A 25,468-nucleotide genomic window follows, 5' to 3' on the forward strand; every position below is an offset into this window, starting at 1 on the left:
TAACTAGTTTTCCCACATGTGTACTTTCAGTAAACAAAGGGGCCTTATAATAACAGGAGCAATTTAAAGTGACTGACTTTTAAGAAGAAAGAAAAACACAGCTACTCTCAAGCCTTTTAAAATATTTTTTAAGCATATTAGAAAAAAGTTTACACCATCTTATGAATTCCTGTTTTTCCTCCAAATTCATGGAAGAGTTAGGTATCTTACAATCTATATCTGGTATTCAATTTGCCCTTAAGTCATAAATGTATATACTTCCATAGGGGAAATAAACCTATTCCTGAAGAACTATCATTAGTTTACCAAGATTTTTTTGCTGTTTTTTTTTTCACTAAAATTAGTTTCAACTGCCCAGAGGCCAAACCCCATCTCACAGGTTACCATTATTCAGTGGAACCTGACAGAAAATACAAGAGTGTGATTATTACTCAAGTAACCCTTTCTTTGTTGGAGGAACATATAATGCAAGGTCACTTTTTCTGTTGAAGATGTTCATTTCCTAATTCTGGTGAAAGTATAAGACTTGTCAAAAGATTTTGCCTTCAGCCTCCACATTTAAAACTTATCATACTGGAAAAGGGATTTCTTAAGAGAAAATTAAGAAACACACTACTATATATTAAAATAGATAGCCAATAAGGACCTACTGTATAGCACAGGGAACTCTACTCAATATTCTGTAATAACCTATATGGGAAAAGAATCTGAAAAACAATGAATATATGTATATGTATAACTGAATCACTGTACACCTGAAACTAACACAACATTGTAAATCAACTATACTCCAACAAAATTGAAAAAAAAAAGAGAGAGAAAATTAAGTGCCTAATGCAGCCCATGGTTCTAAGATTACATAACAATTGTTATATTCATAAAACCTCTAAATGTAAAGGAAATTAAAGCATAAAGAAAATGTGCTCCTCTTTTTTAAAAAGATAAAAGCATAAAGAATACCTAAACGTGTACTTTCACTTTACTGATGAGGATACTGGGGCCCAAAGTCAACTCCCAAATATTGGCACATTACAGACAAAAACCCGCCTTCTCCACATGCTTGTCCTAGTTTTCCTTCCTGAATTCAGTGTCTTAAAGTATCTGGTTTTACAATTTCTCTGATGTTTACATAAGAAAACAAGTAAGTGGTTATATTCGTTTTCCCAAGCTGCTACGACAGGCCACAGTCGTGGTGGACAGGAATGAAGAGAGTAATGGAAAAACATCAAATCCCATGAAAAGGCAGACGTTTAGGCCTGTAGATTAATTCAGCAAAGCCTCTGCTGTTCCTTTTCTCACCTGAGTTTCCTCCAATAAGTGGAACAAAATACCGCCTTGGGGACCACAGCCCAGCCACATTCACTGCAGTACAGGATAGTGTTAAATAAAAACGTGCCCTGAACCTGACACACCAAAGTCTTATGTGAATAAAACATACACAAACACTGCCTCATACAGAGAATGACAATAATGAGGGCAGATTTTGTACATGACGTGCAGACTCCGTCTCAGTGACTTACATAAATGAAAGGATGTGTGGAATTCAACATAAAATCACACCCTACCCTCAAAATCAACTGCCGTTAATGGTCCTCCCCCATCCCCTGCTTCCCTAGAACTACTTCCAGTCCCCACCATTGCTCCTGACCAAGGGATCCCCTCCCCTAAAAAGGTTAAAAATGCCATGTGTTTATGCGGTTACGCTCTTCTACTTTCAATTTCCGAGCACTCTCTTTATTTTGTTCTGTCAAAGGACAAGGAAGGAGAAACGCAGTTCGGTGACGCTAAACTCACACTCATCTGTATTACCTGGGGTACAAAAGGGGTTTACCTCCCCTACTTTTTTTTTAATAGCATTGTCCCTAATGAGTCAGTTCCTTCTTTTTAATATTAAGTAGTATTCAGCGTCACAGTATTATGTCAGTAACCTGCAATCCTTCAAATTCTCCCTTCTGGTGGAATTTAAAACCCTTCTCTGCAGTTCCAGAGTACTGATACAAGGCCAACCGAGACAGTCTCATTTCAAAGTGTAGGCTGCCACCTACTGGCTGAGCGCTTCTCAACATCCAGCTCTCCCCAGAAAGTGAATCAATCCCTCAGGAGAGGTTTGCTTGCTATGTCATTCAACGCAATGTATTCAACTATATCAGCATCATCTTTTTCATTCTTTTCAATACAAAGTCTTTAAACAACAAGGATTTACTGTATAGCACAGGGAACTATACTGAATATCTTGTAATAAACTATAATGAAAAAGAATCAAAAAAATATAGATTTGTACATATAAATATGTACAACGGAACCACTCTGCTGTACACCTGAAACTAACACAATATTGTAAATCAGCTATACTTCAAAAATTTTTTAAGTTAAGTAAATACAAATTTTTTTAACTTCAAAAAGAGACTACCGGGCTTCCCTGGTGGCGCAGTGGTTGAGAGTCCGCCTGCTGATGCAGGGGACGCAGGTTCGTGCCCCGGTCCGGGAGGATCCCACATGCCGCAAAGCGGCTGGGCCCGTGAGCCATGGCCGCTGGGGCTGCGCGTCCGGAGCCTGTGCTCCGCAACAGGAGAGGCCACAATGGTAAGAGGCCCGCGTACCACAAAAAAAAAAAAGAGAGAGAGAGAGAGACTACCAAGCCAAGCATGCTTGTGTATAGCTTAAAATTCTCAGCCTATACTCAAAAGAGCAGAGCATTATTTTTAAAAGATGTGCTATTTATTAAATATACAAAAAGTTCTGTTTGGATAGATTTCTCTTCACCATTTCCTTTGTTCTTCACTCCTGAAAATGGAAGCTCATTTCCTCTTAGAGAAAGTGGTGGTGATTTCATTGTTCGTATTGATCAACCTGGAATTATTCAAAATTTGAATTCATAGTCCTAAAGCTAGTGTAAAAATTCACAACAGCTGCTGACAATAAAGCTAAGAATTAATTTAGCTGTTAATTAGCCCAACCCTTTGTCATGCAGACATAAATCTTCCAGCACCTTCTATGAGCAGTGGACTTTTTCTAGTGAGAGCTAGCTTCTCCCTGTTTTAAGCTCTTTTTAAAGAAAATCAGACCAACTAAAAATCACTAAAGGGAGATAAGGAAACCCCCTTTCAGAGGCAGCAGCCACTGTCTTGGTGACAGAGTGAGGGGTAAATACACTCAACAACATTCACTCAATAAGTACTGCATGATGCTATATTAGGAGCTAGGGATGAACCCACGATTTAAATGTCTATTTCCTTTGAGAAGTTCTCTGGTACAGAGATCTCGTGGGAAGACAATTACAATAATTTGCAATATGTAAAAGATGTAAAATCTGGACAGTGATAAAGTAGTGACTGAAGGTGAAATAGGAGTTTCCCAGGGAATCAGATGGGGAAGAGAGATCCAGATAGCATGTGCAAAGGAAGAGAGATGAAAAACACAAGGGCTTAGGGAAAACGTCCCATAGTTCAATATTAATGAATAAAGTGAATGAGGCCAGGTATGTAGGGAGGGAGCAGATCTCAAAGTCTTTTGCATATTCTGCCAAGAAATGTGCATTTCAGCATGATCACACTGGCAACAGGCAGTGACTGAAGGGAGGGCGATTACTAAGAAAAGCAGTGAAACTGTCCGAGCAGGGATGATTAGGGATCTGAAACGAAACTCCAGGGCAGTGAGAATGGAAAGGAGAGGCCATATTAAAGACAAACTCTACACAGGGAGCTATACTCAATATTTTGTAATAACTTGTAAGGGAAAAGAATCTGAAAAAGAATCTGAAAAGAATATATATATTTTTTACACATATATATATATATATATATATATGTGTGTGTGTAACTGAATCAGTTTGCTGTAACCTGAAACTAATACAACATTGTAAGTCAACTATACTTCAATAAAAAAAGAATAAAGTAAAAAATAAATTTTTAAAAGTAACATTCTAGGAACTTTGCTGGTAGTGCAGTGGTTAAGAATCCACCTGCCAATGCAGGGGACACGGGTTCAAGTCCTGGTCCAGGAAGACCCCACATGCCTCAGAGCAACTAAGCCCGTGCGCCACAACTACTGAGCCTGCACTCTAGGGCCTGTGCTCTGCAACAATGAGAAACGACCACAATGAGAAGCCCACGCACCGCAACAAAGAGTAGCCCCTGCTCACCACAACTAGAGAAAGCCCGCACATAGCAATGAAGACCCAACACAGCCAAATAATAAATAAATAAATTCATTTTTTTTAATGTAAAAGTAACATTCTAAATTGAAAAAGAAAAAAAGACAAACTCTGAAGATAAAATTGTAGGACCTGACTGGACACGGAGAATGAGAAAGAGAGAAGTGAATGGTGGTATACTCACCAAGATAGGAAATGTAGTAGGAGGCATGGATTTGCTGGAGGATATAATAAATTCAGCTGAGTTTGAAAAGTTTGGAAACACTGAATCTGAAAGGACTCGAACACCGAGGAGAAGATTGTGGAGGGGTGGGGGACTGAATCCACAGAGATGAAGCTCAGGGCAGAGGTCTAGACCAGAGATAGAAACTCGGAAGTCGCTAGTGTGTGAGCACAGGTGACAGGAATGAAATGTCCTGGATGAGAACCTGGGCAGAAGCCAACAGAAGACCTGCCAGCTTTGTAAAGCACGTGGCATGCCACCACGCTGGCTCAGGCAGGGCAAAACAGTGAGGGCTAGAAACTGCTCAGCGTAGATACAGATAAGAGTAGTTACAAAAGTGTAATCTGGGACTTCCCTGGTGGCTCAGTGGTTAAGACTGCGCCTGCCAATGCAGGGGACACGGGTTCAAGCCCTGCTCCGGGAAGATCCCACATGCTGTGCAGCAACTAAGCCCGTGTGCCACAACTACTGAGCTTATACTCTAGAGCCGGCTAGCCACAACTACTGAGCAGGCCTGTGCACCTAGAGCCCATGTTCCACAACAAGAGAAGCCACCGCAATGAGAAGCCCGCGCAACGAAGAGTAGCCCCCGCTCGCTGCAAGTAGAGAAAGGCTGTGCACGGCAATGAAGACCCAACGCAGACACAATTAATTAATTATTTTTTTTAAAGTGTAATCCAACTTTTGGTTTCCAGTCCCACATGTAAGGAGCTTGGCAGTCGCCACTCCATCCTAACAAGTAAAAAGCTCAACAGACTAAAATCGACAACTCTTCTTGGATCCTTAGAGAGGTGAGGACATAGGGCAAACCACTGCCCCCAAGACTGGAGAGACGGATGGGTGAATACAGGGAATCTCAACTTTCCAGAGCTGGGGCAGGAAACCTGGGCTGTAACTGATGAACTGCTGGAGGTTCTGCGTGGACAAGCCTGAGAGTTAAAACCTCCAGGGACCAAGTTGCAGGGGCTCCCCACAATTTTGTGAGGCTTACCTCCAGGAGCTCAATCAGGTTTCCACAGTAAATGTCGGAGAAAATCCCCTCGTGCTTCCAGCAAGGGAAGTGAACAAGCAACCATTCTGAAATATGCCAGAGCACTTCCCTCCTTAAGTAATAGTCATATAAAACTAGTTAACCAGAGCCCAACCTACTGGGTATCATCAGAACCTAACTGACCTGGGGGAAGGGAAATACCCAACTCCAGCTCACTCTAGCAACCCTGTCCTACCTGAGGCAGGGAGAAAAAACCGAGAAATGTTTGTGAAGTTCACAGTCCAGGGGCACAGGCTCACTAAAGGCAAACCTCATCCTAGGATTAGAGAACACTTGCCCTCTCCCCACACCTCACCACCACATCCCTGAAGGCCTATTTACAGCACTTACCCAGTGCATCACGTCTGGCTATCAAGAAAAAAATTACAAGGCACATCAAAAGGCAAAAGACACATTTGAAGAGATAGCGCAAGCATCATTATCAGACGTGGCAGGGATGCTGGAATTATCAGACTGGGAATTTAAATGATGAATATGCTAAGGTCTCTAATGGATAAAGTAGACAGCATGCAAGAACAGATGGGCAATGTAAACAGAGATGAAAATCCTAAGGAAAAAAAAAAGCATAGTTCTATGTTTTAAATATTAGTTAATATATATAAATATATTCAAATATGTCTAGAAGTGTATACAATACCAAGATACATACAGTGGTTTTCTCTAGGTTATCTCTGGTAGTTTGGGCAATTTTTATTTTCTTCTTTACGCTTTTCTACATCTTCCAAATTTTCTACGATGCATATGCATTTTGAAATCGAATGTATAAAGGTTTTTTTGTTTTGTTTTGTTTTTTTCTTGCAGTGCGCGGGACTCTCACTGTTGTGGCGTCTCCCGTTGCGGAGCACAGGCTCCGGACGCACAGGCTCAGCGGCCATGGCTCACGGGCCCAGCCGCTTCGCGGCATGTGGGATCCTCCCGGACCGGGGAACGAACCCGCGTCCCCTGCATTGGCAGGCAGACTCTCAACCACTGTGCCACCAGGGAAGCCCAAGGTTTTTAATTTCTTTTTTACGATCTAAAATCTCTAGGAGTCAGAATTAGCTGGAGAGAACTGAGATAGTTTGAGATAGCTGAGACTGGTCCAAGTATCTCAAACTCTAAAGAGCTGTTAAAATAGACAGCTAGGAGAAAGCAGAGGGACAGGACCCAGAAAAATGAAACTGCTGTAAAGGAAGGGAAAAGAACAACCTGAGAGTTCCTGCTAAGTGGGATGGGACACTTGATTTCCCAGATTCAACTATGGTTTCCTGGATGCAAGTATAACCTCAGAGATGAGTGCAACAAGAAGGAACAACAGTTAGAAAAAAAAAAAATCTTAAGGCGCCTCACTCCTTACTGCACACAGGAGATTTACAGAGCAGCGGCAAAGGTAAGACAGTAGGCAGATGTCAACTCCACCCCAAACTTAACTGCTTTGATTTCCACATTAGATAAAGCTGAGGAAAAAAAAGGAAGGTCAAAGCACCTCAAAGTCACCCGTAACAGAAAGAGGTTGAAACACATTCCTTACAGAGGAATATGCATTCTATGATGGTTTTAAGTCTGAGGCAAATGAAATGAGTGAAAGCAATAGGCGGAAATGGATCACATGCCAGGCAAAAGGCACAGATTGGTGGGGATGAAACATGTGGAAGGATAATGTGATGGTTAATGCCAGGTGTCCACTTGGCAAGGTGATGGTGCCTGGCTGTCAGATCCCAGTCTAAGATATGGCTGTGATGGTATTTTTAGATGTGATTAACATTTACGTCAGTAGACTTTAAGTAAAGCAGATCATCCTTCTTAATGTGCATGGGCTTCATCCAATCACTTGAAGGCCTTAGAAGAAAAGACTAAGGTTTCCCAAGCAAGAAAACATTTGTCCCGAAGCCTGCCTCGTTTTCCAGCCTGCTGGCTTGCCCTACAGATTTCAGATTTGCAAGCCCCACAATGGTGTAAGCCAGTTCCTTAAAATATAAATCTCTCTTTCTCACTTTCTCTCTCACTTTCTCTCTCTCAATATAGATATAAGTCTAGGTATAAATATAGATATAAGTATAAATATAGATAGATACAGATATATAATACATATACACACACATATCTATACACACATAGATATATCCTAATGGTTCGATTTCTCTGGAGAATCCTATTGCAGATAATAGAAGATGAAATCTATTAACAGAGACCAATAGGGCAGAACCTTGAACTAGACGCAGTGGGACTGAAATGGGCTAAGGTAGGGGACTTTCCTGGCGGTCCAGTGGTTAAGACTCTGTGCTCCCACTGCAGAGGGCGTGGGTTCAATCCCTGGTCGAGGAACTAAGGTCCTCCATGCCCCACAGCGTGGCCAAACAAAAAACAGCAAAAAAGAGTAATCCATGTTCTTGGGGTTGGGGCTTTCCTGGTGGTCCAGTGGTTAAGAATCTGCTTTCCAACGCAGGGGACGTGGGTTTGATCCCCAATCGGGTAACTAAGATTCCACATGCCGCGGGGCAACTAAGCCCATGGGCCGCGACTACTGAGCCCACGCCACAACTAGGGAGAACCCCGCGTGCTGCAATGAAAGATCCCATGTGCCACAACTAAGACCTGATGCAGCCAACTAAATTTAATTAGTTAATTTTAAAAAAACAAAAGAAATCGGCTAAGGTAGACGGCAATAAGAGGTCAAAGGTTCCCAGAGCATGAAGGACATGACAAAGAGTGTATTTAATGAAGACTATTTTGGAATCTATAATATGTATAATATGAACTAGATCAGAGGGAAGCTACAGTTAGAACACGCTTGGAGAAATCTAAGCCAACGGAGTCTGTGGGTGGCCGTGGAAACGAAAGGAACCCATCTGTACAATAAGGATACGGCAAACATTTCAACAGGCAAACTTTGTATTTTCAAGATCTTTAAGTAAAAGTTCTACAGGAATACTGTTCATATATAAAGATACTAACTTACCATACTTGTCTCGCAAGCCAACAGTACATCTAAAGACTCCACCAAAGGCAACATCTTCACCAAATATTACTGAAAAACAATGTTTAAAAAACACATTGTATTTAATAATCCCTAAATGATACTAACAATGAGAAATAAGTAATTTAAATGTTTACATTTTCAATTAGAAAACAGGAATGGACCACAGATCTAAATCAAGGTTTCCCAATTTCGACATCAGGGACACTTTGGACTGGTTAATTCTTTTGTCATAGTGGCCTGTCCTGTGCATTGCAGACACAGAGCAGCACCCCGGGTCTCTATCCAGTGGATGACAGTGACCCCACACAGAGCTGTAACAGCCTCAAGTCTGTCTCCAGACATTATTCACTGTGAGGGGAGGAGGGGGGGATTAAAATCCCCAGTTGAGAAAGAAACACAGATCTGGAATCTCATCTTGTTTTACCCATGAAGGAAACGAGGCCAGAAAAGTAGTAAAGTAACTTAGCAAGTCAGAAAGCAAGAGGCAGACCTGTGACTCACACGCCAGGCTCCTGAGTCCCCGAGCAGCGTTTTTGTTTTTGTTGTCGTTTTTGTTTTAAATACACGACATACAATGAGAGTCAGCAATCGAAGAGCTAAGGAAACAGCATTTCAAGCTGAGAGAACAGTCACAAATAGGAAAGTGGCAGATTGCGTGAAAGAGAAAGGAGGCAAGTATGACGGATGTAAGGAACGAGGCAAAGAATAGTATAGGTGAAAACTGAGGGGCACCTCGTAGTAAGGCAAAGAGAACCAAACAACGGGTGTTCACAAAGCTGAATTCTAGTCCCATTAAGGCACCTCATCGGCTTCGTGGACCTCAGGAAGATAACTCACCCTTCTCTACGGGGCTACATCAGTCATTCTCGGTCAAAACAAAGGAAGGTCTAACCATCCACTAGTCCAGCTCTCACTTCCTCCTAAAAATGAACCTGTTTTTCACTTGACCTTAAAACCAGAGATTCCCAAGTGGAAACCCAAGGTACACTAAATATACATAGGAAGTCAAGTCAGTCAAATGTAGAAAATACACAGTGGGACAACTGGCTTTATAGCAATAATTTAATTTAATAAGATAAAGTTACTTATAAAGTTAATTATAAATAGTACAGTTATTTCCCAAAAAATCGTACAAATTGAATGACAACGTATCCCAAAGGAAAGCACAGAATCAAACCTTCATTTTATAAATAGATAGCTGAACGAAGTGGTATTTTCCATTTTTTTCTACATGCTAGAGAAACAGCAGTACTTATTCAAAAAACCCAGAAGGTATTAATGTAATATAAGGACCACACATACTGTGGGAGAAAGTTAACTTAATGATGCCAGATATACGTGCGAACTACTTCATAATAAGAGGATTAAAAAATGTGTTTAAATATCATAATTTGATTATTTAGCCTTAAGCATTTGTTCAGGTCTTTTAAAAATTTCAAGTAGATATAATGTTACCCATTGAGCTCCAGACAAATATTTCTAGCAAATCTTCAATTCTGAATTAACACAACTACCACAGTCAAGCACAAAGGAAGTTTACCTGCAGTAGGGTCTTTGGCCAGTGAGTTATCTAAGGCACTTGTTACTGCCTGGAAGAGATTCATTTTCTGAGTTTGCCCTGTGAAAATTAAAAAAAAAAAAAAAGAAAATTCATGCATTGTAACATATGTAAAAAATAACCAGTTTCTTAACTGTTGATTAAAATTTAATTAAAGTCAAGGTAGATGGGACTTCCCTAGTGGCACAGTGGTTAAGAATCCGCCTGCCAATGCAGGGGACACAGGTTCAAGCCCTGGTCCAGGAAGATCCCACCTGCCGCGGAGCAACTAAGCCCGTGTGCCACAACTACTGAGCCTGCACTCTAAGAGCCCTCGAGCCACAACTACTGAGACCATGTGCCACAACTACTGAAGCCCACGCGCTCTGGGACTCACGTGCCGCAACTACTGAGCCCGCATGCTGCAATTACTGAAGCCCACGCACCTAGAGCCCATGCTGCCCAACAAGAGAAGCCGCCGCAATGAGAAGCCCACACACTGCAACGAAGAGTAGACCCCGCTCACTGTAACTAGAGAAAGCCCACACGCAGCAAGACCCAGTGCAGCCAAAAAAATTAAATTTAACTTAATTTAATTTAACAAAATTAAAAAAAATAAAGTCAAGGTAGAAAGAAATGTATAGAATATATTACGCAAATTTACTGAATTATTTACAATGATGCAGGCTCTGTAGAGGATACAAAAGCAATACAAACTTTAAGACACTTGTTGAAGAGGCAAAATTTAAACATATTAAACAATTTTAAAACGAGTATAAAAAAAAGGAGGAAGGAACATGACAAAGTTGAACGAATGTGTGTAGACAATAAATAAAAGCTATGGAAAGTCAGAAAAGGGAAGCAGACAGAGTGGTAGCGGTCTGGGAAGACGCCCTGGATGAATCTTAGGAACATAAGCCATAACAAATACACGTGACCAATGTCATGTGTTAAATGTGCCAATAAGAACAAATGGTCATGGGCCACAGAAGAGTGAGGAAGGCTAAAAAAGCTGCAGTGCCCAGAACTGCTGGTGTATGGAGAATTCTATAAGCCCATGCCTAAGCACACCAGCTTGGCCCTTCCTATTTCTTATTGCTCAAGCAGAACCTCTGTGAGCCAATCTCTATCTCCCTAAATGGGTTGCTGAGAGGATTAAATGGAACCATACATGTAAAGCACTTAGAACAGTACGTGAGACAGTGAGTGTTGAATAAATATTAGCATTAATTGTCAGACTCTGGTCTGTGAATGTGGCCTTCATCTGGACCTTGGCATTATTCTGAATGGTATAAAGCTTTATGTGATAAAGTTCCAAAGGCTGGAATTCAGAAATACCATGATTTTAGGGCTTTGCTTTAAGCCTCGGTGCTGCCCAGTGCCCACAATCGTCCCAGAACTGTAGGGTCAAATCATCCACAAAAGCACTACTCAGAGCAGAAAAGGCTTCTGCCTGAACCTTCTCTGATACACAGGACCCGTCTTCATGTTACTGCCTGATCCATGCACCTTAACCCATAGCCATGCTGATATCAAATCCCTCCAACACCTGCTGCCTACCCTGACTACTGGCCCATCTAACCTCTGTGAACCCCAGTGGCCTGTGCATCCCAAAAGCCAAGGTCTAATTCCCAGGGTGGGTCACAACCGTGACTGCTGTTGCCTTCAACCCTGCAGCCCAGAGACACTGATCAGCCATCCTTTTCCTGGAGGCCCATCCCTGGAGTGCCCTGGCTCCACAGCAGGCTCTGACCTAGGACACCTGCAACCTTCCATCTTCCCCGCCTTCTGATTCTCTGTCCAGCTCTGGGCTCCCACCTGTCTCTGATCCCTTCCACACTGTTTAATACCCAGGCTACAGGTCTTGGCGATACCCAGTCAGATCTGCCCTGATGCCCTCTGAGCCCAGAATAAAGCCTGGTTCTACTCTTATTTCTGGTGTAGAGAATAGGAATTTATTCAAGAAATCACTGTCATATCACCATCACACCCCATGTCCATAATTACTTCATAATGTATTTTTCTTAAAGGCTAAGCCATTTAATAGATACTTTCCTTAAATCCTTCTCCATTCTATAAAAACTCTTAGAAGGGTTGACTGGTGCCCAGCGTCAGATGATAATCGTTTAGGGTAAACTCTTTTCCCAACCACCATGACATTCCCACTCCTTCACCTCTTTCATACATTTCCTAAAGTAAGATTTTTATCTAGGAAAATCTAATGAGGATTTTCATAGCTAAGACTCTAGGGAGGATGAAACTGCCGAAACATCTAAACTGGTACTTATTTCAAGTCTGCTGACCGTTTGAATTAATACTGAATGCCTCTAAGACATCTCATCTCACTGCTGCTTGGCAAGTTTCCAGTAAGGAGGAAGCAAAGACTTTAATAATAAAAATCAAACAGAGTGAATCTGAAAAGTATTGCTTGATAACCACAAAGAATTTGTTCATCTTGTATGAAAATAATTTACAAGTAAGGGTATCTAAAGGTTATATTTCCACGTGAACACATAATCTTTCCCTCCTGAATACTTTTTTTTTTCAAACAAAGTCAGAATTTTGGGGTTTTGGATTAACTGCTATTCTACTAGATGCTTTTAAAAGCTTTAAGTGACAATTTTTAGTAGAACAACATCTACTTGTGATTCTTTTTTTAATTTGCAGTGTGATTTATGGATGGGTCTGAAAGAGATCACAAGTTATTCAGAGGTAACATCATTTAAATATTTATTTTCCTTAGAATTACTTATTTTCCTGGGGGTTACACCAAAAACTATTGATGAAGTATGCCTAAAGTTCCCTCATGATAAGATAAGCACACCTGGAGCATGTCTAACCAAAGCTGTGCCACTGGTAAGACCTTAAAAAGGAAAAAAGAAAAAGGTCTATGAACACCACTACAAAATTATTAAACCCAGTTGCCAAATCACACAATTACCAGTATCAATAACTGGCTGCAAAATTTCAAAGCCAGACTGACGACTCTTCTTTTCTAGGATAAAAAGTTATAACAAAATGAACATAAATATACACAGCGTGCAATTTCCCAAGCCAAGGATGCAAGCTAAAGGGTACCCATTGGTAAAATGGGGTTTTATGGTTGGAAGTGAGCTGCTTACTCAAAACTGTCCTAAGTAGAACACTGTGAAAAACCGGGTCACCATCTGGCCAGTAGGCACATGAAAAGATCTCAACTTCTCTAATTATTAGAGAAATGCAAATCAAAACTACAATGCGGTATCACCTCACACTGGTCAGAATGGCCATCATTAAAAAGTCTACAAATAATAAGTGCTGGAGAGGGTGTGGAGAAAAGGAAACCCTCCTACACTGTTGGTGGGAATGTAAATTGGTGCAGCCACTATGGAGAACAGTATGGTGGTTCCTTAAAAAACTAAAAATAGAACTACCATGTGATCCTACAATCCCACTCCTGGGCATACATCCAGAGAAAACTCTAATTTGAAAAGATACAGGCACCCCAATGTTCATAGCAGCACTATTTACAACAGCCAAGACATGGAAGCAACCTGAATGCCCATCAACAGAGGAATGGATAAAGAAGATGTGGTACATATATACAATGGAATAGTACTCAGCCATAAAAAAGAATGAAATAATGCCATTTTCAGCAACATGGATTGACCTAGAGATTATCATACTAAGTGAACTCAGTCAGAAAGAGAAAGACAAATATCACATGTTATCAGTTATATGTGGAATCTAAAATATGCTATAAATGAACTTATTTACAAAACAGAAATAGACTCACAAAGAAAACAAACTTATGGTTCCCAAAGTGAAGGGGGGGATAAATTAGGAGTAGACAGCAGATACAAACTACTATGTATAAAATAGATAAGCAACAAGGTCCTACTGTATAGCATAGGGAACAATATCCAATATCCTGTAATAAACCATAATGGAAAAGAATTAATTTTAAATAAAAAATTTCAAAAACCAGGTCATCATCATTGCTGCGAAGACAAAGCGGCACGTTGCTGGGATGTAAGGGACACAACAGAACATAAGGGGGCAGGGGTTCTTAACTGCCTTTGATCAGAGCTGTGTGCTCAGCCCTTACAACAGTATCTGACATGCAGTAGGTGCTCAATAAATATTTGTTGAGTGAACAGTTGAACAAATAAACCTATGAGGCTGTTTCTTAAAAATTAAAAAACAGGGCTTCCCTGGTGGCGCAGTGGTTGAGAGTCCGCCTGCCGATGCAGGGGATACGGGTTCGTGCCCCGGTCTGGGAAGATCCCACATGCCGCGGAGCGGCGGGGCCCGTGAGCCATGGCCGCTGAGCCTGCGCGTCCGGAGCCTGTGCTCCGCAACGGGAGAGGCCACAGCAGTGAGAGGCCCGCGTACCACAAAAAAAAAAAAAAAAAAAATTAAAAAACAGACAAAGCAAATTGTTCATCAACCACTTAAAAACAAAGGAATGGGATAGGAAAAAATCTACCAGTGTCACAATTCAAAGACAAATTCCAGGCCAAGGGGAGTGGGGGAGAGGCAGTACTGCAGTACCAGTCTGATGAGCAGTACTCAGTTATTCTGAGTAACCATTCCATATGCAGCATGGGGTAGCACTGAAGGGAGAGAGAGGCCATCAGCAGAGCTAGAGCACCTGAGATTTAATGGGTCACATGGGTGCCCCAGGAGCAGCGTCCAGAAATAACCCAGGTCAACAGCAGCCCATGCTGACAGTAAGTGTATCTACACTTAGACCCCGAACAAATACAAATAAATACACAGCTAAGACATGGATTAGGGTCTACTTCGGAAAACGAAGCTTCCACCAACACATCCAGCACTGGTTCTGCTCTGGGCTCCCTGGTCCCTGGTGGAGACCTGTGTATCACAGCCCCTCCTCGTTGTGTGCCTCTTAGAAACCCCCGCATTGAGCACACTGCCTGACACACACATGACAGGCAGTACACGCCTGTTGAAGCACGACGAATGTGTGATTTCCGTGGCATAATCCGGCATGAACCACACTGTAAAATGGGAGGATGCCTAAGAAGCTACCTGTTTTCCCCCAGCAAAACCTCTTCCACCCCTCCGGATACCCTACTCTCCAGGAATCTTTTGCTAGGAGCCACGTATATACCTCTACCCCATTCTAACCCCTATTAAAGGGTGTCCCGACCTCTACCCCATAAAGTAAGTTTCGGGGAGAATCCAAGTAACAGGGACAGAACATTTTATATTGAAATGTAAATGAAGGGTCTCCAAATGCAAATGCCTTTTGAAGGTGCCCGTGTTACTGCATATCCACGAAAAGGAAGAAATTAACAGTTGGGGGTGAGGTGGGCTCATGCTAACATTGCCAAGGCATGACGCCCATGGTAGGACAACCTGCGGCGCTTCCCTTACCTTTGCTGGCCCTAATCTACTCAGTCTCTATGATTCTTAAATCCATCTATATTGCTGGTTACTCACAAATGGGTCTCTCCAATCCAGACCTCTCCTCTGTGCTCTTGGCTTTTATATCCAACAGCCATCAGTTCTCCACTTGGGTGTCTTGGGCTTTTCTAACTCAACCAGCACAGAACTGAACTCTTGATGTCCACTCCCAAAACCAGTCTTTCCACTTTAAAAACCGCACTAGATGGCACCCAGGTGCCCAAGCCAGAAACCAAGGAGGCATCCTTGAATGTCCTCCTTTCATCCATTCTACGTATCTAATCCCCTAAATCCTACTTCCATTGGGCTATTGTGAGAATTCAGTGAGATAACTACTATCAAATGCCCCAATATTTAGGGAGCATCTACTCTGCACCAGTTACCTTCCCTCTCCCCTAATTAGGGAGACCTTTCTAGCACAATGCGTGTCAGGCACCAGTAATTGTATGGATTATCTTACTGAGTGCCCCCAGCGACCCTGAGGCAGTGCAAATGAGGAAAAAAAAGCTTATGAAGACTAACACACACGGCCAATGTCACAATGCTACGTTGTAAAGTGCGGTTCAAATTCTCTATCACAGCACTGTTACTTGAGGATTAAATGAATCGATACACGCAAGGCACCCAGAATAGCACCTGGCACACGGTGAGCACTGATCCAAGTGTCCGCTCTCATCGTTATCTTCATTCTGTGGGGTACCACGAGAGGTTTGGATGAGCAATGATAAAGTCAGTCAGCACAGGAAACACAGAGTAAGAGGAGAAAAGAGGAAGGACATTCACTGAGGGCAATTCTAAAAAAGATGAGGAAAAGAGACCTGGAGAGAATTCTCTGGCCCCAAGGGTTTCTACCTGTGACGTAGTTGTTTTGGTGCCAGATCAGAACTCACACCACCTTACCTCACTCAGAGTGTTCTATTCCGTCAACACTGCCAATGCTAGAGACTGAATGTTTGTGTCCCCCCCAAATGCAGATGTTGAAACTTAATTCCCAATGTGATGGTATTTGGATGTGGGGCCTTTGGGAGGTGAGTATGTCATGAGGGTGGAGCCCTCATGAATAGGATTAGTGCACTTACAAAAGAGACCCCAGAAAGCTCTCTCACCCCTTCCACTATGTGAGGACACAGTGAGAAGATGGCTAAGAACCAAGAAGCAGACCCTCACCAGACACTGAATCATCTGCCAGTGCTGTGACCTTGGACTTCCAGAACTATAAGAAATAAATTTCTGTTGTTTATAAGCCACCCAGTCTATTGGCATTTTTTTAAATAAATTTATTTATTTATTTATTTATTTATTTATTTATTTATTTATTTTTGGCCGTGTTGGATCTTCGTTTCTGTGCACAGGCTTTCTCTAGTTGTGGCAAGCGGGGGCTACTCTTCATCGCGGTGCGCGGGCTTCTCATTGTTGTGGCTTCTATCGATGTGGAGCACAGGGTCTAGACGCGCAGGCTCAGTAGTTGTGGCTCACGGGCTTAGTTGCTCCGCAGCATGTGGGATCTTCCCAGACCAGGGCTCAAACCCGTGTCCCCTGCATTGGCAGGCAGATTCTTAACCACTGCGCCACCAGGGAAGCCCTATTGGCATTTTTGTTACAGCAGCCCAAAAGGACTAAGACATCTCAACACATCCAAAATTTAAGTCACCCTCTCCCTCTCTGAAAACGTGCTTCTCCTCTGCCATCCCTCATTTCTATCAGTGCGACCACCACTTGACCATCCTTTCAGCCTCCCAGGTTGAAAATGTCAAGTCACCTTCGATACACCTTCCCCTGACTGAGCCCCCAAATGCAAAACGGTGCCAGAGCCTCCCAAACATGCCACCATTTCCACTGACACTCACCAAGTTCAAGCTCCTCATGTGGACAATTACAATATCTCTCTGACGCATCTCTCTGCCTCTTTACCTTCCCTTCACCAATCCATTCTATAAACTTGCCCAGTGATATAACACAAGGACATCTCAGGTCACTTTCTTGCCTAAAAACACTCAATGGCCCTCCACCGCCCACAGAACCACATTTGAATCTATACGTAATGCACCAGCGCAGTGAAAGGCACGTTAGAGATATTCAATCTTTTCTTCTCCCCAAACTTTATTCTAGCTTTAGAGGCCTCCATTTACTTTTCCTAACTTGTTTCCCACCCATTTTCGTTCTCCTCCAAATAAACCCACTACTTCCTGTTCCTCATATAAACTCCATGCTTTCTAACCTCTCCTTGCTTACACTGTTCCCAACCCTAAAAATTCTAATACTGGCAAGAAGGCCGTCATCCCATAATACAAAGATTCTTCATTACGCCATTGATCTTTGAAAGCTGCCTACTGTCCCGTACACAGGACATCCCCGACCACAGTGGCCTTCTCGACTCCTACAGCACATCTCACCCCACCTCAGAGCCTTCACCCTTGCTTGTCCTTGTTTCTTCCTGGAAAACAAACTTCCACTCTGGTCCTTGCAGAGGTGATTCCTTTATCAATCCTCACCGTGCAGCTTAAATGTCACCTTCTCAGAGTTGACCATAACCACCACTCTATTTAAGGAGTCCCTTTCACGTGTCAAAATAACCAAAATAAAAGAATAAAAGTTATCTGTAGCACGCATGAAAGGCAGAGAGACAGTAACATAGAAAGGCAGAGAGAGAATGGGTATCTTCATTAGTATGTACAACAGTACGTGTGGGAGACTTTGGCATTAGACACATCTGGGTTCAAATTCTTGCGCTGCTTATCAGACTTGGGCAGGCCACCAACATCTCTACGCCTCAATTTTCTCATCTGTAAAATGAGCATAATATTCTCCAGCTCACAAGGTTACTGTGAGAATTACAGACTGATGTCTACCACAACACCTGGAACAGAGCAGCTGCTCAAGAATGGCAGACAGTATTAGCACTGAGAGAAGAAATAACCCCGTGTACAATTTTTAAAATACACAAAATACCCGAGTGTGTGTGTGTGAGCGCGCGCTGCAGACACACTCACACGCATGAGCACATACGATCCTGACACCAATTCCAAAGGGCATGTGTCTTTTTAACACATCACCAAGCAAGTCTGCAACACCAGCTGGGTGTCCTATAATTCATCTCAACTCCTACAGATTAAGGGCTCAGCCCTACAAAACCGCCCCTCCCCCAATTCAGATGCCAACACCAAGTGAGGTTGTCACCTGTGCTTCTGACTGACCAGCTTAAGATGGGAGGTTCCCACAGCTCCTCCTTGGGTTTGATTAATTTGCTAGAGCAGTGCACAGAACCCAGAAACATTTTACTTACTAGATCGCTGGTTTATCATAACTATAATAAACTATATATAACTCAGGAGCAGCCAGATGGAAGAGCTGAATAGAGCACGGTGTGTGGGAGAAGGTGAGGCGCTTCCCTGCTCTCTGAGAAAGCCACTCTCTCAGAAGCTGTCTGTTTGGGGCGGGGGGGAGGGTTAATTTTTAATTTTTATTGTTTTTGGCCACACTGCACGGCTTGTGGGATCTTAGTTCCCCAACCAGGGATCAAACCCAGGCCCCTGGCCGTGAAAGCAAGAGTCCTAGCCATGGGACCACCAGGGATTTCCCTCTCCGAAGCCATCTGAACCCTGTCCTTTGAAGTTTTAGGGAGACTTCCCTAGGCATGATTGATTAAATCATTGGCCATTGGCAATCCACTGACCTGGAGGTCCCCCTACCCTCTCCAGAGGTCAGAAGGGGGGGATTGAAAGTTCCAAACCTCTAAGCACATGGGTCACCAGCCCCCATCCTTAGGTGACTTAGGGGCTTACCAAAAGTCAACAGTAACATAACTAAAGACACCTTTATTGCTCTCATCATGGGAATTTTCAAGAGTTCTGTGCCAGGAACAGAACAAAGACCAAATATGTATTTCTTACTACAAATCATAGTATCACAGTACACCTGTGATTTTAGCATGACACCCAGTACTCACACTCTCACACCGCAAATAGAAGTATGAACTGGTAATTTGAACTATGCATTAAAAATCCATTAAAGTGTTCATATCTTCGAATCAGAAATCTTATCCCTGGGACTTTATCCTAAAGAAATAATCTCAGATACAGTAAAAGATACCTGAAATGTTTCTATCTGCATTATTTACAACACAGCAAAACTGTAACAACAAAAGCATAAAGGTAATTATTAAAAGTTTCCATTTACTTACCGAGTGCTTCTTAGTAGTCAGAGACTGTGTTAAGTACATTATGCACGTTATCCTTATTTAGTCCTCATAACAACCTTCCAAATTAGATATTATTAACTCCTTATAAAGAAATTGAGGTTCATGGAGGCTAAGTGATGAGTTTAAAGTTATAGGTAACAGTGTGAAGATGGAACCTAGCCTAATCTGATTTTAGAGCCAAGATTTTAACCACTGAATTATACAGTGTTTCTGCTCGACGGAACACGTCTTTTTTTTTTTTTTTGGCCATGCCACATGGCTTGTGGGATCTTAGTCTCCCAACCAGGGATAGAACCTGGGCACTCGGCAGTGAAAACATGGAGTCCTAACCACTGGACCGCCCAGGGAATTCCCAGGACATGTCTTCTTCCAAAGAAGGTTACAAAAACTATATAACAATATGGGAAAATGCTTCTGATTAAATAATGCAAATTGTATCTGTATTAAAACTACAATTAGGGGAAACTTTTATTCCACTCATTTTATTAGTGGAATACATTAATTCCACTAAACTGAAAGGAAATACTTAAAGGATACACCCCAAAATATTAGCAATATTTACAGTGGTGGGTGGTGAGATTACTTTCTTTTTTTGCTTTTTTCTGTTATCCAAAATATCTGTGATATGCTTTTATTATTGTTATAATTAGAACAAACATTTTATTATCATTTTACTCAAGTTTTAGTAATTTCGTAATTATGGAAGGAGGTTAAGAAGACCTATGCTCTATTTCTCAAGTATCGGGCTAAAGTTTCTTTGCTTTGAAGACAGAATTCAAGGTCCATCTTGTTGAATAGAAAAAGTCGCTATTCGCCTTTATGGTGTCTACTATTTCACAGAACCGGAACACCTCTTAGTAAATAGTTTCCACATGCAGTTTAGCACATCGTTTAGAATGGAAGCTCTGGAATCTGAACAATTAGATTCCAAAGCTGATGCTACCACTAACTTATCTGTGTAATCCAGGACAAACCATCTCAAGACCTCATTTAACTTAACTGGGAATAACAACATTACCTACCTCTTAAGGTTGTCCTAAGCATCAAATGAGAGGATGAATGTAAACTTCTCAGCCCATGCCTGCCTGTGGTAAGTGCTCAATAAATGTTCATTTTTATTACTCACAAGCAAATACTGGCACACTTCCCAAAATGTCAACTCTAGCATGTGAGAAGTTATTAGCCAAGGAAAAGGTAGCTGTTTTCTCATTGTTTCCAATGTTCTGATGATAGACACTGGATCTGTTGGAGATTACAGAAAACTCGCAGAAGAAACCGTAAATGTTATGCAACTGTCATACCGTGAAGCGTGAGAGGTGCTACGTGTCTGCTGCCGTTGAAGCACTTGAAGGCTTCCTCTGCCCATCACCTACATCGTCACCTACATCGCTTACCCCTCCTTGGCTAAGTGGCAGCCTAGCCCAGCACAAGCTTAGTACTAGGCTCAGATAGGAAGCTGGATGTTTTCTGTGACCTTGGGGAAATCAATTCAGTTACTTTAGTCCCTCCGTTTTCTCTTACCTACTAAAGCAAAAAAAAGGGGAGGGGCGCTTTATTTATTTATTTTTTTTTAACATACCGATGCCTGTACTTTGTGGCCCAGCAATGGGCAAGCTGGGGCAACTCTGGGGGTCGGGGGGCACTTGGGAAAGCAAGGATAGAGAACGGAGAAAGGGAGGCTGTCCCTGGCACCACCCCTCCACCCCCAGGCCCTCGCACACCTGGTGTGCCTTGTCACCCATTTCGAGGGTGCCGAGGGGCTGCCTCTCGAGGGTTGAGTAGTCACAAAAATGTAGCAAGGAGGAAATCACAGTCAGACCCTAAGGTAGAACAAGGCTCCGGAGGGCAGGGCAGGGATTATGCCGGGATGCAAGGAGGTCAGCCCGACGGACCCCGCCCAGAACAGGCAGGGCGGCACCCGTTATGACCTCCCGCGGGCCTGGGAGTCTGGGTTGCGCGGGAGCGGACAGGGCAGCCGCTAGCTCACCGTACTCCAGTGGCTCCGGGTCAGGCTGGAAAGTGAAGTGAGCCACCTGCCGCCTCTGGGCCGCATCCCCGTCGGCCGAGGCGGGCTGCAGGAAGCCCCGCGGCAGCCCCGCGCCACGCAGCCGACGCCAGTGTCCCTCGGCCCCGGCCGCGCGGAGCCGCAGCAGCCTGCCAACCGTCACCGCCGTCGCCGCCATCCCCACACGCCGCCGGGGTTTGCAGGCTGCGCCGCGGCCCGCTGCCGGCAGGGAGGGCGGAGCGCCGAGGCGGCTTCCACACTGGGTGGACCGAAGGGGCGGCCCCGTGAAGCGAACCAATCGGAGCTCGGAATTCGGGGGTGGGAAAGGCGACGAGAAGAGCCAGCAGTGTTTGCCCGTTGTGCGCATGCGGAAAAGGGGCAGGTGAGCTCCAATGAGATTGTTCCTGGAGGCGGAGTCCTCCCAGTGTCAGCTGCCAGGGTCCGGGAGCAGAACGCGGTTCTGCAAAGTTCCACGCTCTACCTGGGTTTGTTCTTTTCCAACGTAATCTGCGTTGTGAGGTTCCGATGGCTTTTCCATTTTAAGATTTATATTTTCTTTTGAAATGTAACCCTTTTTTATCCTCTCCTGCTCTTTACCTTTATTATCCTGTAAGTAAGGGATGGAAAGGGTTACCGATCGGCATTGGTTACTGGCTTTGAGTTTCAGAACACTGCGGGAATCGCTGCTCTAAACCTGCGCTCTTTAGTCAAACCCTCCCTGAGTATTTAATAATTTTGTATAGATTTTTATTTTGTTTTTCTGGATTTAAATGAGAGTGAAAGAGGTAAATTTAGATTTCATCCTGCAAATCCACTTAATACGAATTCGGATGCAGTTTTGCCCAGGTACAGTGAAAATAGCTGATTAGCTTAGAAACCTAGAGAATTTGAGAATTCATTAATTTACGTTTAAAATTATCAACTTTGTAAATTTTCCTTTTAAAAATTCAGATGTTTAAAAGGATACCTACTCTGTCCATGAATTTACAAATTATAGCAAAATACGATAGAAACAAGAGTGAAAGTGTTTCCATCAGATGAAGGTGGGAAAATACAGGCCCAAAGCAATATGAAGAAGGAAGAGGGGGAAAGATTGTCTCCCTTCTGCTATTCCTGGCCTCCCAATCCATACTTGGTCTTGCAAGGAGGCAAAGGACAAGAGAGAAGAAATGGGGTGAAAGGAGAGACAAAGAGATGCACCAGCTGCCTGTTTTCTGATTGGGATTAAGAGACAGGAATTTAAAACTGCCCAAAGGAGAATCAGAATTCTGTCGCCATTATTCCTACTCCCATGTAAGCCCCCAAATTTAACATTTCGGGGATTTTTAATCTTGTCTTTTGTTTTGTTCACCTCTTCTGTTTCATGGTGTATGTGTGTGCATGTGTACACGTGCGTGTGCATGCGTGCTGTATTATGTCTTTTATTTTTATGTGAGTGAAGGATTTTTTATTTAATTTTAATGAAGGAGGGGGTAACAAAATTAAATTACATTTACATAGTCAAAATTTAATTTTTAAAAAAGAGGATAAAGGGCTTCCCTGGTGGCGCAGTGGTTAAGAATCCGCCTGCCAATGCAGGGGCACGGGTTCAAGCCCTGGTCCAGGAGCAACCTGGAGCTACGTGCTACGGAGCAACCAAGCCCGTGCACAACTACTGAACCTGATCTCTAGAGCCCGGGAGCCACAACTACTGAACCCACGTGCCACAGCTACTGAAGGCTGTGCACCTAGAGCCTGTGCTCCGCAACAAGAGAAGCCACTGCAATGAGAAGCCTGTGCACCTCAACAAAGAGTAGCCCCCGCTCGCCACAACTAGAGAAAGCCCGTGCACAGCAACGAAGACCCAACACAGCCACAAATAAATTAATTAAATTAATTAATTTTTTAAAAAAAGAGGGTAAAAAGCAAGGATAAAAACCAATCAATCTGCATTTTCTCAGTTTGCTGATAGTCTGGGGAGCTGGGGTGCTGAGATGATTTAGGCCTGGGGGAAAAAAAAGAAAAATAATAAAAGGACTGGTGAGAATTTATTGAACCTCTGCTATGTATACCAGCTGGAAACAAGCTGCCATTGAGACAAATATGTTCAAGATATAGTCTTGCCTTTAAGAATGTCCCAGGTGGCAAAGAAAGGAGACAGATTACATGACAAGTATAATCCAATGTGATGGGGCCCTAGGACAATGTAAATAAAATGAAACATACAAAGAGCAATAAACTCTGCTTTTGTGAAGTCAAGAAGGGGTGGGATAGGGAGGGTGGGAGGGAGACGCAAGAGGAAAGAGGTATGGGAACATATGTACATGCATAACTGATTCACTTTGTTATAAAGCAGAAACTAACACACCATTGTAAAGCAATTATACCCCAATAAAGATGTTAAAAAAAAAATGCTTCCAGAAGTAACACTGAGCTGGACCCAAAAGATGAATAGAAGCTACCAGGCAAACTAGGGAGGAGAAGGCATTCCAAACCAAGATAAAAATGTGAACAGGCAAAAAAAACATAGTGCCTTCCAGGAAGAGAAAACAACTTGGTACTATCAGACTCAGGGTATAGGGAAAGATACAGGAATTGACAGAAGTAGGGAAAAAAGATTAGAGGGAGATTTTGGAGGTCTTCATATGCTGGTCTAAGAAGTTTGCATTTCCAGCTGTATTCAGTCAGGAACAACAAAGAGAGCACCTAACAGATGTGTCCGCCAGCAAATCACTTTTTGGGGGGTGGGGGGTGGAATTTCTCCTACCCTCCACCACACTATCTACCCAGTAACCATGGAAATGTCTATGTTATTAAAGTGGGACCCACCCTGGCCACATTTCATTGATACTAATTTGGGAAACTGTTATTTTCTGGGAATTTTGGAAAAGTACTTGAGAAAGAAAGATAGGCTATCTTTCAATGCCACTGGGAGATGCAAAGACAGTTTTCAGCAATCTCGTGGACCAGAAAAGGTGAAGACTGTGACTGTATTTGAGTTCCTAACTCTGTTTGTTCTTGAAGCCTAAACACTTTCTGGTGCTGAAGTTCTGTGAGATGCCGTGATATTCTCAAAATAGATTCTTCTCTTTGCTTAAGCTACTTCCAGTTGCATTTCTGACACCGTAACCTCCCTGGACACATACAGAGCCCTGGGGAGCCAGAGTTCAAAGTTGCTGGCCGTTCTTCAGAATGACTCTTGACTTAATTTCTGTCCCTGAGCTGAACTACTTTGCAGCCTGTACCTGTTTGAACTCAGCGTGCTTTTGGACACCCATCATTTATAGCAACATAATATTTCATAGTGATACATCCTTATATCCTGGCCCCTGCTCCCATTCAAACTCAACCAGAGGCATCAGGGAGGCAAGTAGCCAAGGACTCAAACTCTCGCTTTAGAATTTTAAAATAGATTGTAATGCTGATGGCCAAAATAATCATTTGAGAAAAGAGTGTGAGTTTTAAAGACTGGTTTCTGAGTATTAAACCTCAAGAACCTGAATGACTTAGGGAACAAAATGTATGACCTAAACAAAAGATTATAAGTAGTCTGCTAATTTAAGAGCCAGTCTTTCCCACCTTCCATGGAGGTAGAGCCATAGAACACGAAGAACTGTAGATGGGCCTGGCGGAGCATCATACGGTCCTCAAACACCCCTCCAGGGCATGGCATTTGGAATAGCAGAATGTTTCTTCTATATGGCCAACCCAGATGCAGATATGGTCTAGGGAACTTGAAGAGGCCCAGCAGTCAGAATGATAAGGAACTTATATCTGGAATATACTTTTTAAAAACTCTTAACAATAAACCGATAAATTACCCAGCTAAAACATAGGCAAAGAATTCGCATTCATTGACAGTGGGAATGCAGAATGGTTTGGAAGACAATCGGGCAGTTTGGGTTTTTTTTAACTAGACATATTCTTACCATATAATCCAGTAATCACACT

At 42.8% G+C, this 25,468-nt stretch overlaps 1 protein-coding gene across 3 annotated transcripts in view; it reads right to left on the minus strand.

The window, feature by feature from the left end:
* BCKDHB (branched chain keto acid dehydrogenase E1 subunit beta) overlaps positions 1-21,746 on the minus strand; it is a 295,612-nt gene extending 273,866 nt beyond the window's left edge. For all 3 annotated transcript variants that reach the window (XM_082855371.1, XM_082855372.1, XM_082855373.1), the window contains exons 1-3: positions 21,521-21,746; positions 9,927-10,004; positions 8,366-8,434 (exon numbers count right to left, since the gene is read on the minus strand). In XM_082855371.1, coding sequence (XP_082711497.1) covers positions 8,366-8,434; positions 9,927-10,004; positions 21,521-21,716 — 343 coding nt within the window. In that variant the 5' untranslated portion in view covers positions 21,717-21,746. The remainder of the gene's footprint in view (positions 1-8,365; positions 8,435-9,926; positions 10,005-21,520) is intronic.
* Between the last annotated feature and the right edge of the window lie 3,722 nt (positions 21,747-25,468).

Source organism: Leucopleurus acutus, assembly GCF_964270905.1.
Source record: "Leucopleurus acutus genome assembly, chromosome: 15".
Taxonomy (NCBI): Eukaryota; Metazoa; Chordata; class Mammalia; order Artiodactyla; family Delphinidae; genus Leucopleurus; species Leucopleurus acutus.